The 21,149-nt window shown below is 48.4% G+C and overlaps 1 protein-coding gene across 1 annotated transcript in view; it reads left to right on the forward strand.

The window, feature by feature from the left end:
• The window catches only part of Galnt18 (polypeptide N-acetylgalactosaminyltransferase 18), a 328,098-nt gene that overhangs the window by 181,100 nt on the left and 125,849 nt on the right, over window positions 1-21,149 (forward strand). The window contains exon 3 of the mRNA XM_010615263.1: window positions 4,005-4,171. Coding sequence (XP_010613565.1) covers window positions 4,005-4,171 — 167 coding nt within the window. The remainder of the gene's footprint in view (window positions 1-4,004; window positions 4,172-21,149) is intronic.

Genomic DNA, 21,149 nt, shown 5'->3' on the forward strand with positions numbered 1-21,149 from the left:
GATTGGATCATGGGGTGCCATACTCTTCAGTGGATTTCACCTGCTAATGTGTCTAGAACTGAGTGTGCTGTTAGGAGATGGGGCCTCATTGAGGGTGGTCCTTGGCTGTGTGACCTGGAAGGCCGTACCTCTTTCTCTGGCTCCTCCCTTCCTTGTCAGCCTTTGGGCTGCCCTGATGTGAGCAGCTTTCCTGTCTTGGCACCAACCAACTGTTGACTGAAAATGTGGGCCCAAATGAACTTCTCTCCTTTAAGCTGTGAGTGTCGGGTATCGTGTCTCAGCCATGGAAAGTGACTAAGACATCCTGACAAGTCGCAACAGTGACAAGCATGGCAAGTGGTGGTGAAAATGTTCTGTGGGGAGGCAGGGGAAGTTCACAAACTGTTTTGGCAGTGGAGGGGCCTCGGCTCACGTCACGTGACACAGATCTCTGAGGTTCATTTCCTCCTCTGATGAAGACATGGAGGAACAGCCAAGGTGGCTTGTCCATGCTCACAGCAAGGAGGGGCAAAGCGGGGACCAGCAGTACCTGATGTCTTCACTCGCCATGCAGTGCTCTTTCCCTGAAATCTATCTGCCCTGTGTTTTTTGTTCTGCCCTCCCCTCACCTCTCTACCTATCCAAGCCCACTTTCTTCAAGTTTAAGTGCAGAAAGTTTGGAGGGAGAAGGAGGGAGTCCTGCGATGTAAAGAGGGCAGCTAAAGAGAGCAGCGGGCAGTAGGTGGCTGGGGCTCTGAGGACCCAGCAGCTGCCAGGAGAGAAGAGGAGAAAAGAAGGATTTAAGGAGGTCAGGACTTTTAGCCTGGAGGGATCACTTAATTACAGTGTAAAGCAAGTGAGAACTTCCTGAGACCTGATGTGAGGAATCAGGGCCATAAGTTCAAGGGAAGGGAGGAGAATAAGAACCTGCTGGTGCAGAGAAGACCTGACTCTTTCTGAGTGGGGGAGGCTTATAAGAAAAAGGAACATTCTGAGACCAGTGGTATGTATGTGAAAATAAACCTGTTGGCTTTGTTTCATGCCACAATCATCCACTAGCTACCTACTCTGTACCAAGTCTTGGTTTCAGGTAGGGAGGTAGCAGAGTCTCGAAACAAAGTCCTTGCTGTGAAGGAACATCATTATAGTAATGGGAGAGAGAGACATAAATAAATGTAAATAGGATACAATATACTAGATGTGCTGTTATGTACAAGAATTTTCATATTAAAAACCTTGTGTTTGAAAGTCCTTCATGTAAAAATAGTGATCAACAGGGTTTAACTTGTAAAATAAACATAAATTTTTATTCTGCTTGGAGAAAACAATATCATTAGGCTTCCGGAGAGCAGCAGCTCACACCATTATGGCTGCTACTGGAAGAAATTATGATCATGGAGGGAGTGGCTTGTTAATTATATTCTAAACTAAGAAGGGAAGAAAGTGGAAGAAGGTAGTTCATTCCTATCTCTGAAAACCAGAGAGAATGCACAGGAAACCCCTGGACAAACACAGAGGTCTAGAGCCACAAGTTCCACTGTTCATGGAATGTAGGAAGTAAGACAGTGAACTTGTATCACTATATTGATTTTGTTGGGAGCTGTCCACTGTACTTATTTTAAAGAATAATAAAGACTGTGTGCCGTTTGGTTGACCACATAAGGTATTACTTTTTTTTTTTTTTTTGTACCAGGGATTAAACTCTGGTCCTTGCACTTTGAGGTAGGTGGTGGAACCCCTGAACTAAATCCCCAGCCCATAAAATATTATTTTTAACATGCAGTTAACAAGTAGTTTCTGTGCTAACATTCATATCTGTTTCCATGCTCAAGAAAGCCCAGCCACTGGACTTAATTGCTGCCCCATAAATAAGGACTAGCCAGAAGAATTATTGCCTGTCAACCACAAACCTTTTAGCTGTTGTTATAAAAACTGTATTCACAACAACAAAAAACAATTTTGGAAATGATCCAGCGAGCTTAGGAGATCATTCCAAGCCCAGCGTGTTAGCGCACATCTCCACTTCCAGCACTCGGGAAGCTGCAGCGGGAGGAACGCAAATTCAAGGCCACCGTGGGTGACAGAGAAAGACCTTGTCTCAAAACAAAGTCATTCCAGTCTTTCTCTTTCATCGAAGTGCCTCTCTTCAGCTCTCTATTGCCTTCATCCTCTCACTGCAGCTAGATAAACTGGCCCCCTCCTCTCCAGCCACAGCACTGTCCCTAGGTCCTGTGGGACCTTCCCATGCCGTGGAAGTTTCTGATCAAACCTTGCCTCTTCACAGAGGGCTTCCTGGCCACTCCTGAGGACAGCTGCTAGGGCATCACTGTGTCATCTTACTTTTTGCTACTCTCTTCGCCTTAGCACTGGTATCACATTGAATCGTCTGTTTGCTTCCATGTTTACTTACTTCCCTCCTCAAAGGATAAGCTCCATGAGGACAACTGTGTGCAGTTCTCAGTGCCTAAAACAGTACCTACCTAGGGGAAGAAGCTCAATAGACATTTATTCCATTAAATACAAAAATGAATGAATTCTACACCAAAGTTTTTATTAAAATTGCAAGTATGAAGTAGATTCGGAAAAAGGCCCAGCTCGACTCTTTTCCTTCCCCCACCTCCCATCTCCCTTTGGCAAGAGAGAAGGAGAGCTGGAAATAGAAAGGGAGAAGTTTCTGTAAATTTCTGGTAACCATAGAGACAGTGATTTTAGTTTATTAATCTCATGCTCTTAAGCAGGCTGGGGCCCCATGGTGATTTCTCCAAATTGCTCAGTGCTGGTTATCCTGCAGCCTTCCTCATTAAGGAAGAGCAGGTCCATTCCTATCCTGCAGCACTTTAATTACTGACGAGCAGAAGCCCAGCACTATTACACTCATCATTGTGTGCTCTAACCTGGCTGCACCTCCCACTCTGGAGCAACAGAATGTGGTTGCCAGCCCTAAAGCCCTGGAGGCTTTGGTGGCAGGTGGTAGATGTGGGCCACCTCCTCCCCTAGCCCAGAGCTTGGGATGGGGATGAAATTGCTGCCCTACTCTTGAAGTTGGTAGCTCAGTGCCATCTGGAACGGCGCTTAGTTTCAGCCAGGGAAAGGCAACAGCATGCTTTCCTGCCTGCTGAGGTTAGGCTTTTAGAGGAAAGGTTGTTCCCTCGGGGACCATGACACTTCTTCCTGTCTGGCATCTTTTGGGTGTGTCAGGGTTGTTTGTTCCTCTTCCCGTGTGAAATGCTGCACAGCCTTTTACAAGTTTGCCTGTAGTTCTTCTTTGAGTAATGTCTTCATGGAGGACTTTCTTCCATGGCTGTTTCTTCTTCAGAGAAGAGTCTGGTGCACATGTCAGCAGACTAGAGGTGGGATTCTATCTTGAGCTATCTCCCAGTGCAGCCTTAGGTGGGGCCTCAACCTCCACGGGCCTCAGTGTCGTTTGTGAAAGGGACTGGACTTGATCCTTTTGTAGCTTGTTTGTGTTGAGACTCTGATAGTGGCTTCAGCCTGATTCCAAAGCTGGACCCTGAATGAATGATGGGCAGGAGAAGGGCCCAAGCAGGATGGCTAGTAGAGCGAAGGAGAGTGTGTTTGGCTAGTAGGAGTCTCTAGGAGGAGACAAATTTCCCTCCCAAGACTGGTCTGGCCTGGCCTCACTTGGGTGATGTCATTGTGAAAATACTAAGACTTCTTCGTCTGACTACACGTTCTACCCTGTTGGTTTAGAAACACTGAGTCACCTTTTCAGGGAACACTCAGGGACAGCATGCAGACACCACATGCTGCGCTGCATGCTTGTGTCCAGCTGCCCAGCTGGGATAGGCACTGGCGATTTTCCCTGCAGTGTGGAACAGTGGCTGTGGGTCTTTCTTCTGCACATGCAGGGGTCATCGGGGTAACAGAGAAGAGGCCCTGGGCAGAATCTGGACTCCTGAGCCTGCCAGCAGCAACACTGGAGCAAACTGAAGGGTGGGGCTGCACCCAGGTGCCTCGGGCTGAGTGGCCGTCAGATCCAAGAGCTTGGCTGTTCTCCTTTCCAGGTGCCGCAACCTGACATTCCCCAACAGGCTGCCGGAGGTGAGCATTGTGTTCATCTTTGTCAACGAGGCCCTCTCGGTGCTGCTGCGCTCCATCCACTCCGCCATAGAGCGCACGCCCTCACACCTGCTCAAGGAGATCATCCTGGTGGACGACAACAGCAGCAACGGTGAGTGCCCACCTCTGCTTCGGGTTCTCATTTTCTTAAGGATCTTGGTGAGAATCACTTCTCTGGGATGTCATCGCGTGTACACTGACAGTGACTGTTTTCTACAAAGCAGCATTTCATTTAGAGGTGTTCTTTGGCCTCAGCCAGGAGGATTGCTGCCTGGTGTTGTGTTAGTAGTGATGGTGACGTTGGTGGAGATGTTGATGGTGCTGGTGGTGGAGGTTGTAGTGGTGTTAATGGCGGGGGGACGGTAGTGGATGTGTAAGCCAGTGACAGTGACAGACCTGGTGATGTCTAGCATCTTTGCCAGATCCCCTGTGTCCTGCTCCATCTGTCCCAAGCAAGGCCCCAAGTGACCTGCAAATGCCTCATTGAGGGCTTTAATCACTACTTCTCCTTCTCCAGCCACAATAGCTACTTCTGCCCCTTTGTACACATCCCATGGCCTCTGATCCCCCCACATACGCCACACTCCTAATTCTCCAAACTTAAAGACCATGAGTGGAGACGGTTTAGAAACTATATTCTTGATAGGACAATTTATATGGATATGCTTCTGGTAGTGTATGATTTTTTAAAAAAGATCACAGAGTCCCTGGGCTTATATTATCTTTTTGAGCCTTTTCTGGTGTAGGTAGTAAATTTCCCAGTGAATCGGTTGCTGTAATGAGATGGTGTGATTTGTTATCAATTAAAGCTGAAACATATCAGATAATTGAAATGCATTTAATCTCAATAAGCAAATTTTCATGTTGTAGCAAGTGTAGGAACAGTGCTGTGATGGGATTTTAGAGCTTTCTGAAGGGCAACACTCATGAATCACTGGACTCTGTTCCAGAAAGGAAGGAAAAGGTATTAAGGACATTAGCCAATAGGCAGTATAGTTTCGAGGTGATTGTCTACCAAGATGGGATGGGAAGGGGCCCAGCTCCTATCTCTGTTGGCTATCTGCCATCACTTTTCTCGGCCCCTAATGAAAGCTCCCATCCTCCAGTGGCTCATAGCAGGCAGCTGTGCCCAACCCTCAGCTCCACCCAGACCTGCTAGTCCCCTCCCACTGTAACTTAGGTAGGGGATGAAAGATGAGGACATCCCCAAACCAAGACGGGTCCCTGGGCCCTGTCCTGTTTCACTCCCTCACGTGCCAGAGAGAAGAGAATTAAGTTCTAAGAGGAAGGAATCTTGGAGCCTTTCATTTTTTCCCACACAGTGAGCAGTTCATCGTATCCTTAGAGATGCCATCTGTCTTTAATCTATATGGAAAATTTGAAAAGATTGATATTACATATGAGAAATTTAATTGTGTTTGAGGGACTTGGAAGAAGAAAGCAAGTCAGAGGTAGAGGATGGAATATTTGAATTTAAAAGTTTGGATTTTATTTTTTTAGCGATGGTTACTATCAAAAAGTTTTGGTTGGAAGAATGAAATGGTGACAGCTGGACAATGCAGGCTGGTCAACATGATATTGGCTAGAGGAAGGGCTACCTGGAGGAAAGAAATCGGTGAGAAGACTATGGCTGCAGGATGGACAAGAAGTCAAGGGCCCTGGAATTATGTGGGGTGTGGGGATCAAGGACAAGGCACAGTCCTGAGAAATACTGTAAAGGAAGTTTCTGTTGGACCTGCCATTGGGTCAATGGAGGAGGGCAGTCAATGAAAACTCCAAGTTGCAAGTTGGGGTGACTTAGAGGATGGGTGTGAGGTACCCTGTTCTAGGGAGGCGGGAGGAGTGGTGATTTGGTACAGTATATACTCGTGCATAATGCGTGCAAGAATGAATCACTTGGGAGGTTTCAAAACCAAAGCTCTCGGGAGTTTCGTGGTGATGGTACAGTTTTGTGGTTTTTGTGGTGATGGTACAGTTAAGTATCTTGATTGTAGCAGTGGTTACACAAAGCTACATGTGTACTAAAATGCACACTCCCATGAGTAGCTGAGTAACTGCACAGATCTGAGCAAGCCTCATGGAGTGGCCTGGCTTTGACACTGCAGTGTAGTTGTGCAAGATGTTACCACTGGGGAGACTGCATGGGGGCTGCATGGCACCTTCTTTGATGTTTGTATGGATCTTTAATTACTTCAAATTTTAAAGGAAAAATGAATAAATCAAAGTACCCCTCCCAGAAGACCCTACGTTAGGTGTGAGGTAGAATCTGGATGTCACCGTTTCAAACAGCGTGCTCTGGCTGAGAGCCTGTGGCTAAACACATAATGTGTAGCTTCACGTTTAGCCATGTTGAGTTTCCAGTGCACAGTGTGAAGGGAGCAGCTTTGGAGTGAAGCTGGAGGTCAAGGATTCTGAGACCCTCTGCACGGCAGATGGAGACCATGGAAGAGACACACTCGACTTGCTCAGTCCTAGCTTCTTCCTCTGTGAAAAGAGGATGATAGTCTGTCCCTGCTTGCCTCACGTACCTCGGCTGGTCGGTGTCATTGCCACCAGCCTCCAGCACTTTGCACAGCTAGTGACCTGCACACAGAGCTCAGGAGAAGAAAGTACAGAGACTTGGATTTGGAGAATTGTGGAGAGTAAATGAAAGCATTGGCTGCAAGGAGAGAGTGTCCAGAGAGAAGAGGAGAAGGAGGGGAGGGGAGGAGAGATAGCAAAACTATAAGCTTAAGAGCACACCGAGGGGCAGATTGTCAGGACCCAGAAGGATGGGCTAACTGGTGAGAGACAGAGAAGGAACAGCCACAAGAATCTGGAAGACAACATGGTCCCGCGGATGGAGGGAATTTCAGATAGTTGTGTGTTCATAGAAGGTGGAAGGACAAGGCGTCCAAGAAGCCCCTGCATGGAACTGCAGAGAGAAGCAGCATTAGTGAAAGGCTCGGCTGGGCTGCTGAAGCTAGGCAGAGCAGAGGAGGTAGTGGGTGCAGAGTTTGCTGTGAGGAATTTTGATTATAGAGGAGAATCTCCAGCTCAGGCAAGAACTGAAGCAATGTTTTTCAAAAATAAAAATAAAAATCACTATAATCTATGGCAAGAAGTAAATTTAAATCGTGACCCAGAATGACATACTTACTCATACCCATACACCCAAGATTGAAACAAAACTTTTAAGAAATAGTGCCTAACCTTACAATGTGCAAAGCACTCCGCTATTTTCTATTATGTTCTGTTCTGTGCTATTCAATTTGATTGTACTGTATTTTATTCTACTTCTCTCTTCTTTTTAAAAGCAGGTTGTTCCCAAAACCTTGAGTGCATATTGGAATCTCTTAAAGAGCTATTAAAAAAATGGGAGGTCTAAGTAGTGACTTACTGGGTCTGGAGAGGGGCGCCTGTGCCCCTTGAGACTGAGGTCTGGAGCAGGGTCTCTGAAGAGGAAGGGTAAGATGGATCCGAGGTCCAGAGACCAGAGTTGGCTTGGGGCAGAAAAGGTTCATCTTTCCCCCATTCAGGAGGAACAGATGGCTGAGCAGGGGGCACGGCTAAAGATCACAAGGGGTGCTGGGAGCAGGCACAGCACTAGCCTCTGTCCTGGGTCCTATGGCAGGCAGAGTCCCGACAGGGGCCTGGTCCAGCTAGAGTGTCCAGTGTGAATGGGGAGGAGAGGTGAGCAGGAGTGGGGCTCCCCCAGACTAGCCCAAGCTGAAGTCCCCAGAGGAAGGGCACATGAGAGGCGCCCAGAGGAAGGGCACCGTGTCAGTTGTAGGAAACACTAAAGGACCCTTCCTACTGGCTTGGTCTGGCACAGAGCTGGTATAGATCTACCTCGGTAGACTCCATTTTGGGGAACTTTCTTCTGGGCATTATCTCGGCAGAGGAGTTTGATTTATTTTTAGTCAGGCTTACCAGCTCGGTTCCACGGCATTCCTGGAGTATGGAGTGAATGGTGTTTCGGATTGGGCCTCTGCCATAAATTCAGAATAGGATCGTGAGGGCTCCTTTCCAGCCTCAGTTCTGTCACTGCCTGGCTCTGGTTTCCGCATGTGCCGTGTGGGGACATGAGACCCTGCCTTGCCCTGTCTGCTAATAGAAAGGCAGAGGATGATCCGGAGGAACAGGAACCAGTGCTCTGGGCAAGCGGCAGGGTGCTAAGCGTGCCCTAAGGGCCAGTGAAAATGACAGTAATGAAAATAACAACAACTACAACAATGCAGGCCGAATGTGGTGACACAGCTACCTCCTAACGCCTGCACGGTGGTGGGAACAGCACAGAATCTGGCGTTTGGCCAGCTTTTCAGTTCCGGCTCTTTCTAACGTCTTCCTTGCTGTGCGTTAACCTCTGTGAACCCTATTCTCCTTATCTATAAAATTGAGACGTGTAATTCCTACCTCCGGGGCTGTTTGGCGGCTTGGGTGAGATGAGGCATGATGGAAGGGACATAGGTGTTTAAAATTCTAAATTAAGCAGGAATAGAGCATCAGAGTGTCTCCCTCACTCAGTCCTCCTTCTCAGTCTTCATCACAAGCTCTGTGTGCCTGTGCCTTCTTCCTCCCCACTGTCCCCAGCTGTACCTTTGCTTGGGGGGCAGGCTTGGGCTTCCTCCAGCTACAGAAATGGTAGCCAATCCTTCTGTCTTATTGCCAGTCTCCAGACCTTCAGTGCACCCAGAGGCCGGGGGCCCTATGCTCTGCCTTCTTACCAACATCCTCGACGAGACCCACTTTTTCAGGGCTAGCTTGTAGGTAGAACAATGTCACTCTGCACTAACAGTCTCAAATGGTAGTGTTTGAGCCAGATTAAACATATGGAGATTCATGCCAGGGCCCCTCCTGCCTCAGGACATTGGCACTGGCTGTACCTTCAACCTGGAATGCTCTACCTGCCCCTCTCCAAGCCTGTATGACCTACCTCTTTACCTCTTTAGGACTTTACTCCAATGCTACACTAGGGTTGTCACTGGGCCACTCCATTTAAATAGCAGCCCTTTTGCCTGTCACACCCCACTTTTCCTCACTTCTTTCCCTCTGTAGCACCTACTGCCATCTGGTGGACTGAACTCACCTGTTTACCTCTCCAAATTTCTTTGTACATTTTCCCTCCACCCTCTGTAAATTCTAGGAAGAAGAGGATGTGCTCTTACTATGCTTCCAGCATCTGGAATAGTGTCCAGTATGTGCAGATCCTCGGTACATATTGGTTCAATGAAAGGATGAGTGAATTTGTGTCCTGCAGACCAGGGACCTGCATTTCCACAAGCTTCCTGGAGCATTCTGGGGCAGCCAGACACTCAGAGTCACTGCTCTGTCCATGCTGCACTGGGGCGGGGGGACAGCAGCCTCCTCCCCAGGTTCCTCAGGCAGCGGGAACTGAGTGAGGCCTTCTTGCTTCCACGGAGATGGCGTGAATGCAGACAGACAGTAAGTGGAATGCAGAGCAGGTGGAGGCTCTCTTGCTGTTTCCTGGACTTGGCCTGAACTCAGTTCCATCCCAGACCCAGAAGACCAGACATCTCCGTGCCCGGTGCCACCTGGCATTCCTGACAGCCCTCCAAGCCCTGACTGCTCTGCAATTCAGGAGCCGTGTTGCCCTTCCCTGGCTCCTCCTCCTAAGAAAATAGGGTGGATGGAGCTCTCAGCCCCCTGCTTTTAATTGCTGTGCTTTTCAGTGAATTCCAGTGGGCCAATGTCTTTAGCTGGGATTGAGTGATCCAACTTCTACAGGCTCCAGGGGAAGGGAAACTCTGGGATTTTCAGCTCAGAGCATCAGCTCTGTTTTCGATTCTTGACATTCATTCACTTGTTCCCTCATTCACTCAGTCATTCAATCCATCAGCAAGTTTTCCGCAGCTACAGATTATGTGCTACATACTTTGTGGGCTCATTCATGCCACACAGATGCAGGAGCTCAACAGATGCCACCCTTTTAGGTTCCCTCTCCAGCTGTCCTAGCGACACCCAGTCCCACAGTTCTGCTACCCCTACTGTGGACCCAAACATTTTCTTGTTACACTCAGTTTCTGTTTCCTTTTTGAATTCATGTCCTCCTGGTGAACATCCAGATTGTCCACCTTTCTTTTCTACCACTTGAGATTTCAAAATTAATCTGAATTTTGTGACTAAAGCTACATCAAAGAAATGGTAATGCCAACAATTCTTTGGAGAACTCCATTTGTTAGTGGTTTGCACATCACATCCTTGGGCCAGGGTTGAGCTCTCTCCCAGGCTGTGGATCTCCTTTGTTCATGGCTCCTGTCTTCTTCACACTGGCCATGTTTGCATGAACCCTTTCAAATCTATTGCCAGGAGAAGGCATAGAACCTCAAGAGACAGGCAGAATGGAGCTGTACCTCAGTGTCAGATGGGCAGACACACGGCTAAAAGTCCGCAGAACCTACAATCACCTAATCAAATCCCGGCTGGCTCTCAATGGGAAGCTGAGGACCTATGTAGGCAAACACCTGCCAGTGTCTCTAGTCGATGTGGCAGTGATGAGCTAGAACCCTGGGTCTTCTACCCCCAACCACAGCCCCTGCCCTCCCCCATGTGTCCCCTTGCTTTGTCCTGAATCCAGTTGTCCTGCTTCTGTGCACTGTACATGGGCATGGTGGCCCACAGCCAGGCAGCCCTGAGTTGGGTGGCGTGCAGCATGCTTAGCATGTCTTAGGTACTTTCACATTACTAGGACACAATGCTTGACACCCACAACTTAAGAAGGAAAGGTTTATTTAACTCACAGTTTGTAGAGGTTTCAGTTCATAGTTCGCTGGCTCCAAGGCAGGGTGGCGTGGCAGGAAAGCAGGGCAAAAGAAGCTTGCTCATGGCATGACAGGCAGCAAACAGAGCTATCAAGAGAGGCAAGAGAGGAAGAAGGGTGATGAGCCTTCCAGGCCATGGCACTAGTGACCCACCTCCTCCAACCAGGTTCACCTCCCGTTATCACATTTTGCTATAAAATCGTCAGTGGACTCATCCCCCATGGCCCAGTCACTTCCCCTAAGCCCCACCTATGAGCGCATGAGGCTTTCGAGGCCATCTAGATATAAACCATGACATTAACTTTCTTTGGGGAATTAAAGTCTTGTCACATCCCAGCCTATTACTTAGCTCCAAGCTTCCAGGGTCAGAAAATAGGGCCACTGTATCCCCAAAGACTCCAGTTGTTCTGTGCTCTGCCCAGGCTGAGTGAGAAAACTGCATCTGGCTTACCTGTCCTGGCTCTACTTTACCTCACTGGACTTCATCTGGGTGTTTACTTCCTGATCACTGTGGGCAGTTTAGTAGACTGGCTGAGAGGGACCCACATGTGGTCTTCTTAGTGTCTTGGTGTCCATTTCGTAAAAGTCACACACTCAGTTTTGTGGACAAAACAATAGTCACAATCCCCCAGAGATGTAGCCAGTTCTCTATCAGATGAGGAAGCTAAGTTTCAGAGAGATTAGGAAAAAAAAAAAAGAGATCAGTGCCCAAGGCCACGTACCACTTGAGAAGGCAGAAGTGCAAACCCACATCCTCTGACGCGTTGTCTCTTCTCCCACACTGCTGGGGCCTTGAGAATGTGTAGACATGGGTTTCTTCCCCTCTGGTTCCCCCTTGACAGCAGCCCATCCCATTGCTTCTTGGGGAAAGGCAGACCAGAGCTAGATGACTGCTGTACACCCTCAAATGGTGGGACTGTGTCCTGATGTTCTGTCATGGATTAGCCCCACAAGGGACCCTTTTGGGTACAGAAAATGGCTAGAGTCCTGAATCTATTTCACTGAGGCTTGGGCTGGAAGGACTCCCCAGGCTGACCTCCAGGTGCTGGCTAGACCACCACCCAGCTCTGCCTCTGACCAGGGATGGGATTCGACCCCATTTCTCCAGACCTGGGCCTCAGGCTATGACTTTCCTGCATCCCACGGTCAACAGAGTCCTTACCAGGCCCCCCAGCTCATCGAACACTCACATGTGCCCAGTTCTTTTAAGTACTTCTTATAATTAATAAATATCCTATGATCGTGGTGAAAACCATTATCAGTGTCATGGTGTATAACAAGGAAATGGGCACAAAGAATTTATGAGATTTATCCAAATTCACACAGAGGCTGGGGATTGAACCCAGACTGCCTGGCTGAAAAGCCTACACCCTCAACCATTAAAAGGGCTGCTTCTGTGCATCTTAAATTCCTCATTCCAAAAGATTTATTTGGTCCTTGTCCTCATTCATGTCCTCTGTCACCTCTGGAGAGAGACACTGGGCAGCAGGGCCAGTGAAGGAGACAAATATGGGACTTAAGAGAATGGCCTGGCCATCTCCTCAGGTGGAGCTTGATGTGTTGCATAAGTGTTTCTAGGTTTAGGCGGGGTGAGAGGTAATTGACAAGTTACCACCCATGCTTTAGATCACCTTGTGAGGGAGAGGTGACTTCCTTCTCTTTTGAAATAGTGAAAAGTTGGCCTGCCCATGTGTGCATATGTCTGAATGTGCCCTGTACATGTGTAAATGTGCACATTGTGTGTAAACATGTGTGTTTGCATGTATGTGAGGGCCTGTGTGTCTGTGCACATGCATGCAACCGTATGCTCATATTTTTGTATGTCCACATGTGTCCATGCAGATGTATGGACGTGTGGATGTGGACCTGTGCATATGTAGTCATGCAATGGTGAGCAGGTGTAAAGTGTGTGTGTTTGTGTGTACGCATGCAAGTACATATGCATCCGGAATAATGTGTGCTTGTGTGAGCAGTGGTGTGCACATCTCCCTAACGGTAGTTTGAGCCTCTTCTACCACCCACTACTACCTGGAGACACCTTCAAAACCCTGATGAATGACAAGTAGTTGCACAACTCTGAATCATTGTTATTTTTAATTGTTGGTAAGAAAAATCACAATGTGGTGATGAAATAGAATCAGAGCTCCCAGACTGCTTGCTGACACCAGCTGCTGAGTCCCTCTCCACCCCTGTAAAACCCCCACTGTCCCTTGGCCCAGAGCCTGCCGAATCGTTGTTTAATGTTTGAAAGATGCTGTCCTACACAAGAGATGCTCATTCCAGGCTGTAAAGCTACCGACAGCTTTGCATGAAGCTGGAATAATTGCAAAAACTTGACAAAGCAGAGGAAAGGAATGGTCCGACCGTATTGTGCTTTATGAAGCTTAAATAATCCCATATAGCTAATTGAATTACAACCAAGGCTCAGGCAGCTTCAAGGTGTTTACACAGCCAGGCACATGGGCTGTCAGCCCCAGCCTTCCCTGGCCTGCTCAGCCTAATGCTCTTGTCACTGCCCACCCCATTCCTTTGGCCATACGCTTAGATAGACCAACCCACAACTGACAGTAGGTGCCAGCAAAGTAGAGGTTAAGGTTAGGTATTCTGCAAGCGTCCTGAGCATGCACCTTTTTCTCTTGCTGCCTGAAGTTGCTGCTGCCCACCACATTGTTTATCGCCAGGCCTGGGAGTTACTCTGGGCATAGCCACAGATCCATGTCCTCCAGTGCTGTCCAGCAGCGCTCTCCTAAAGCGTTCCTCACTGATGCTCCAACTAGCACGTGCTTCTTCTCCCTGCTGACTCAAGCCCCAGCTCCAGGCCAGTGACTCTGGGGAAGGAAGGGAATCGAGTACACATCTCTGACAGATTCAGCAATGTCGTTTCCTGAATCCACATTTCGGGGCTGTCTTGTATGGTTCCACTGTTGTACCTTTCACCTGGCACACAGACCAAGGCCACGTAGTGGGGTTTAATGTGCCCCTGTTCTCTACCTGCTAAACTGCATCTTCCTATGAGCCTGTCGCAGAAATGCCTTTCTTCAACTTGGTGTCCCAGGGGGCATTCTACGTAACACGCATCAAAGTGCCACATGAGAACAGATAACTGGCCCTGACCTCTGTAGAGACTAGAAGCAGCCTCTTCTCCCCAGTGGGTGGCCTGGCCTTCGCAGAGCTGCTACAGCTTAGGGTGACTTCCCTGTCCCTTCTGGCTTACATACCCTAACTTCTAGTTTCTTCGAGTTGGTCCTGTCTTTGGTCTCCTGCTTGTGTTTACTACCAGCCTACAACATCAAAGTGCCACATGAGAACAGATAACTGGCCCTGACCTCTGTAGAGGCTAGAAGCAGCCTCTTCTCCCCAGTGGGTGGCCTGGCCTTTGCAGAGCTGCTACAGCTTAGGGTGACTTCCCTGTCCCTTCTGGCTTACATACCCCAACTTCTAGTTTCTTCGAGTTGGTCCTGTCTTTGGTCTCCTGCTTGTGTTTACTACCAGCCTACAGTTCCCTGTTCAAATATGGAGTGGAGCATTGGTCTGACAACTCGCTCACCCCCTTAGCTGGACCTTGGCTCCCTCTCTGGCCCTGAGCAACTCTCTTCCTTGAGGTGGGTGGGCTATTTCCTATATCACTACGCTGGGGTCCTCCTCCCACAGTCTAATCCCTGTTCCTGGGAGCTGGAACTTCCCACTGATAAGCTCCTGAAGTGGGCATCTTTTGTTAGTGATGCCTGAGTGTGCAAACCCCCAGGGACACTGCCTCTTTGAGGACCAGCCCCAGATCTCTGTCAGTTTCTCCAGATCCAACCCTGCACATTTCCAGCATCTTCTCTATCCCGGCCATTCTGCTGAGGTCCTGGCACACCACACCACCGAGCCTGCTGGAGCCTTGCAACAGTGTAGTTAGCTCATCAACCTCTTGGGCCCCACCACCAAATAAAGGAAACTGCTGTAGAGAATCAGTAAGTCCCTGACATACTTCAGGGCCACCACGGACGGCACCTGGAGGCTGAAAGACCTGCCTTCTCCGTGGCTTATGAGCTCCCACGAGCAACTGGCAATAAAGGGGCTTTTGAGAACATTGTTTACAGAGTAGCCAAGGTGACCAGTTTCTGATAAACAAAGATAGCAGGAATCAAATACAAAAAGGTCCTCATTCTCTGGGCAGCTGCAGGACCATCTGCTGGAGGGGAAATTCCCAGAACAGAAGCCTGGAGATGGTTGTGGGAGTGAGTCAGATCAGGAGAGCCCTCCTGCCCTCAGGTGAGCTGTCCCGTTGCTGGCAGCTGGGTGTCCAGCTGTCCCTGGGAAAGGCCAGGCACACTGCCTAGGCCTGTAGTGCAGCCAGCAGAAAAGTCTCCTTGTCCATTCTTGACCTATAGCCTATCTTGCTCAGCAGCTAGAAAAGACAAACTCTACAGCTGACAATAGTACAGCTAAATGCATGGCCCTCCTCATAAGCTGGGCTCTGCCCTCTGCTTTCCCAGTTATTTAGAATAGCTGAAACTCCAACAAATCAAACACACCCTGCTTGCTAAGGTTTGAATATGTTAGAAACTTAACCCCAGTAAGATGGCGTTGAGAGGTGGGACCTTTAAGAACTTACAAGGTTGTGAGGGCTATACCCTTGTGTATGAATTAATGGTGATATTCCAGAAGAGAGCTAATTATCACAAGAGTGATTTCCTAATAAAGGAATTGAATTCAGATAGTATTAGCCAGCTCTCTGTTACTGTTACAAGATACCTGAGACATTCAACTTATAAAGAGGAAGGGTTTATTTTGGCTCAAAGGTCTATTTGTGGTCATTGCTATGGACCTGTGGTGAAGCAGCACATTACAGCAGGGAGGCTGTGGTGGAGGAAACTGCTCACCTCAGTACTGGGATGCAAAATTGCAGAAGAGTAAATGGCCAGAGTCCAGCTGTCCCCTTCAAGGACACATCTCCAGTGAGATACAAGAAGGTCCTCCCTCATTCTCTGGGCAGCTGCAGGACCATTTGTTGGAGGGGAAATTCCCAGAACATAAGCCTGGAGATGGTTGTGGGAGTGAGTCAGGAGAGCTGCCTCCTGCCCTCAGGTGAGCTGTCCCATTGCTGGCAGCTGGGTGTCCAGCTGTCCCTGGGAAAGGCCAGGCACACTGCCCAGGCCTGTAGTACAGCCAGCAGAAAAGTCTCCTTGTCCATTCTTGACCTATAGCCTATCTTGCTGAGCAGCTAGAAAAGACAAACTCTACAGCTGACAGTAGTACAGCTAAATGCATGGCCCTCCTCATAAGCTGGGCTGTGCCCTCTGCTTTCCCAGTTATTTAGAATAGCTGAAACTCCAACAAATCAAACACACCCTGCTTGCTAAGGTTTGAATATGTTAGAAACTTAACCCCAGTAAGATGGCGTTGAGAGGTGGGACCTTTAAGAACTTACAAGGTTGTGAGGGCTATACCCTTGTGTATGAATTAATGGTGATATTCCAGAAGAGAGCTAATTATCACAAGAGTGATTTCCTAATAAAGGAATTGAATTCAGATAGTATTAGCCAGCTCTCTGTTACTGTTACAAGATACCTGAGACATTCAATTTATAAAGAGGGAGGGTTTATTTTGGCTCAAAGGTCTATTTGTGGTCATTGCTATGGACCTGTGGTGAAGCAGCACATTACAGCAGGGAGGCTGTGGTGGAGGAAACTGCTCACCTCAGTACTGGGATGCAAAATTGCAGAAGAGTAAATGGCCAGAGTCCAGCTGTCCCCTTCAAGGACACATCTCCAGTGACTGGAAGACCATCTACCGGGTCCCACTTTTTAAAGTTTCCACCACCTTTTCAGCCTCCCCCTTGTGTTTCTCTGTCTCCTGCTATGTTATGATGCCTCACCAGAGGCAGATCCTCAGCCTCGAACGTCCCACCTCTAAAACTCTCTCAGCCAAATACATTTTTGTTCACTTATTTATTATAAGATAGCCATACTCAAGTATTCTATTATAGCAGCAGAAATTAGACTCAAACATTGTTGGTAGGAAATCTTTGCCTGCTGGTGAAATTGATTTCCAGAACAAGTGTCCCAAGCTGTGCAGAGACTCAAGTGGCCTCCAGGAGCAGGAGGGCCTGCATGCTCATTAGAAAGAGAAGCATACAAACAAGATTCGAGTCTTGTGACCACAAAAGCTGCTGCCTACTTCTGTCCTGGATGATTTTTTCTGTGCTCAGGAGGGATGAGCAGCTCCTTGCTTGATGGTCAGGTGTGCAGGAGATAATGCTGGGACTGGGGAAGCAGTACAGAGGATAAGTGGGAGACTCAAGTTCCCAGGCAAGTGCATATCCACCTATGCTACATCTCAACAGAGCCTGCTCTTCCTAGGAATTGAGGGAAGAAGGTTTTGCAAATTATTTTTAATTAAGGTTTTAATCTCAAAGGCCCTATGTTGGGGACCCAAACTCCATTATTTCTCAGGGACTGTCTCACCTGTCTACTCAGGCCCAAGAGGACTTATACCTCCTGCTGCTCCTACTCTCATCCTCATGTGTTCACTCCACAAATGGAGGATCAGGCCCGAGCACCGAGAGGGGAGGCGCTAGCTGTGGCTCTTGCTTCTGAGGAACAATAGCCCAGGGATGCCGGCAGCCAGGGAGACAGACTCCATGGCCCTCATTTGGCACAGATGTGCACTGCTTTGTGTCCAGCTGTTTATCAAAGCTCATATCCCACAAGCTCAAGGTGTAGGTGGGATTTGAAGGAGGGAGGCTCTTGAACATGAGGAATCCTGGAAGATGTCAGCTCAGGGATCAGGAAGGCACTTTTGGAGCAGCATTTACTGGAAGTCCCATTGTGGGGTTTCCTCCTGTTGACTTTTGCAGCTGGAGTGGGAGCTTGATTTTTAGCCAACCAAGTAGAGCCCGGCCTGTATACCAAGATATGTGTTTCTCTTTGTTTTTCCATCCTTAATCCCCGTGTATGACTTTCAGTCACCTATCCTGGGCTTAATGGTTCTCCATTGAGCACCTAGCATTGGATTGGGGAAGGTGACAGAGTGCGCTAGCTGTGGCTCTTGCTTCTGAGGAACAATAGCCCAGGGATGCCGGCAGGCAGGGAGACAGACTCCATGGCCCTCATTTGGCACAGATGTGCACTGCTTCGTGTCCAGCTGTTTATCAAAGCTCATATCCCAAAAGCTCAAGGCGTAGGTGGGATTTGAAGGAGGGAGGCTCTTGAACATGAGGAATCCTGGAAGATGTCAGCTCAGGGATCAGGAAGGCACTTTTGAAGCAGCATTTACTGGAAGTCGCATTGTGGGGTTTCCTCCTGTTGCCTTTTGCAGCTGGAGTGGGAGCTTGATTTTTAGCCAACCAAGTAGAGCCCGGCCTGTATACCAAGATATGTGTTTCTCTTTGTTTTTCCATCCTTAATCCCCGTGTATGACTTTCAGTCACCTATCCTGGGCTTAATGGTTCTCCATTGAGCACCTAGCATTGGATTGGGGAAGGTGATGCTGGTTCACTTTGTGAAGTACCTCCCTCACCTTTAAGGGCACTGGGCAACTTGCAGCAGCAGCTGTAAAACCTAGTGCAAGCTTCTCGGTTGGAAGGAAACTAATATCTGCCAGATGCAAAGTCATGGGGACTGTTGGGGGCCTGGTGAACAAAAGTATGAACCCAAATTCGACAAGAGGGGCAGCCAGTACTGGCTTGGCTTATTGCCAGCCTGCAGGACTTGCCATTTGTTCAAGTTGAAAATCCACACTTTTGTTTGGTAATTTGCACAAGCTGTGAGGCAAGATATACCTGGTCTTCCTGGCTGTTGCATCTACTTGTCACCCTCCCTTTAGGAAACAGGAACTTTCTCTTGAAATGCCATTTTACCAGGTGTCCCTGACCTTCTTCTCCCTCTCATACTTGCCCATTTTCCACAACATAGAAAGCAGACACCCCAGAAAAGCTGATTAGCTACTCCTGTACATATTCCTTTGAGTACTTTTGTGTGTGGTTGTCCTCACTGTGGGCCCAAATTGAGGACATCTCTAGGCACTGACCATGTGATTGAGTCCCAGGGATCCCCTGGGCTTTTTCAGAGAAGCACATGGCCTTGTAGCCATGGTGTAGATTGTGTCCCTGCGTGATTGCTCAGGTCCCATTCTTGGGGATCTCCCTAAATCTTGGAGTCAGAGGTAGTACTTGCATCAGGTGCCCTGGCCCAGGCCAGGAGTAAGAGAGGGAGTGACCAGAGTCTGAGAAGGCTGACCAGGCCACAGAGCACAGCTTGTCAGTCCATCTCATCTGGAGCTGGGAGGAGATGGGGCAGGGAGATGGGTTCAGGCCTACTGTGGGGCTCTGGCCTGCCTGGTTCCTGCACCCATGTTTCCTCCTCTTCTTGCTCTGTCACCCTGAGGATGGCCGTAGAGTGTGTGTGGCAGTTGTGGTTGTTGGGGTCAGGTTGCCATTCAATAGTAAGTAATCATAGCATACCAGCACCAAACAAGACCCAGGAATAAATCCCAGGTCCTGTGTCTCTCTCCTCTGGGGAAGGAAGTGTGACTTGGAAATTCACACACCCAAGTCTCTAACCCCTTCCTCACTGGGTGAATTTGATGGGTGACAGAAATGAATTAGAAATTAGATCAGGGCTCAACATTTGCATGGGCCCCGAGCCAAATGGAAATTAAAAAGAGTATCTGCAGCAAGGTTAATGGGGAAGGCAAGGCTCCCAGCATTCCTTGGCAGAGTCCCCGACCCAAGTGTCCGAGAGGAATTGATCGCAGGATCCTGCTGATGAGATCAGGAGGTGGAGAGAGGGTTCTTTACCCAGACAACAGCAAGGAATTAACTTGTCACCAAATGACACTCACTGATGCGACACAAAATTCCAGCAATGCAGGGCAGACTTAAAAGCCAGGCTGCCCAGCAGCAGCATAGGCTCCCCGCCTTTGCCCAAAAGCACTAAGGCACCAAAGAAGAGCACACATTCCCTGCCTCGAGAGAGGCTTCTGGCCAAGTCACTGGCCCCCTTCCCTAGGACTAAGCATGCCTGCGAGCTTGTCTCTGCTGTCAAATTTGGCTTCAAAATAAGGACTAATGCAGAGAATCAAGGAAAACAAAGTTGTTTGTCGAGTGTTCCTGACCAGGGCTGCTCAGGCATGAGACTAAGAAATTGGCCAAAGTGATTTTCTTTTCTCTGAAAAGAACACTCAAGGTTGTTGCTTAATCTTTCAGGAGTGAGTTCCCACAGTCTTAGATGCCCGATGGCTGCCTCTGAACCTGTGTGCGTTGTATTTCTGTGATGTCTGATTCTGGCAGCACTAGACAGTTGCCTGCTGAAATCCCAAATTCTGTGGGGCAGGAAAAACCAATCCCTTGCCCTTGCTTTGCTGTCATTACATAAGTGGGTGCACAGATGCATGGATACAAAGGTGGGAGAATACCTGAGTGCAGGGGATAGGTGAATGGATTTAATTTCTTCCTTTCTTTGATGTAGGTTTTTTAAACTTGTCTCACAGTTGAAATAACTGAGGGTCAGAGGAGCTGTTGGAGTTGCCAAACTTCTTTCTGCAAGATGGCAGCAGAGCTGGGGCTTAATCCCGTATCTCCTAACTCCAGGATCCTTCTTATATTTCCTAGGAGGCTTTTTTTTTTTTTTTAACTGCCTTCCTTGCACCTAGAAACAGACTCACATGGGCTTTAAGGAACTATTTATTCAAATAGGTGGCTAGAAAGAAATTTGGGCTTTCATTCAGCAAATGTTTATCAATCACTGTTTAAACAGAATTCTAAGGTAGCCCCTCAAGATTGCTGGCCCTGGGTGCACACATATTTTCCCACTTATTTAGTAAATAACTACTCAGGGTACAGCTGTGATGGGACTCTGCTGATTTAATTAAGATCCTCAGTCAGATGGGTGGGCCTCACCTAATCACATGAGCCCTTTGGACACCAGCTTTTCATCATCCAGGGGAAGTCAGAGATATGCTCTGGTGGCCTGAAAGCAGGCAGACATCGGTGCTGTGAATGGTCAGCAGGGGCCACACAGCAGGGAGCTGTGGGCAGCCCTGGCTGACAGCTGGCAAGAAGCGGGGATATCAGTCCTTCCACTGCAAGGAAGTGAACTGGGGGATAACCGGAAACCTGGAATGTGAACCTGTGCCCCAGATCAGAGCTACAGTGCTGGCCAGGGTGTGATTTCAGCTCAGTGAAGCCCTGAGCAGAGAATCCAGCCATCCTGTGCCTGGATTTATGACTTACAGAAACTGTGATGATCATGTCATATGGTATTTTGTTAGCCAGCACTGAAAAAGTAATACCCAGCCTATAGCAGGGGTGGTGACCCTATGGCATGTGTATTATTCTTCTCT

This window comes from Fukomys damarensis, unplaced genomic scaffold (assembly GCF_012274545.1).
Source record: "Fukomys damarensis isolate Sample0158 unplaced genomic scaffold, DMR_v1.0_HiC HiC_scaffold_16, whole genome shotgun sequence".
Classification (NCBI taxonomy): Eukaryota; Metazoa; Chordata; class Mammalia; order Rodentia; family Bathyergidae; genus Fukomys; species Fukomys damarensis.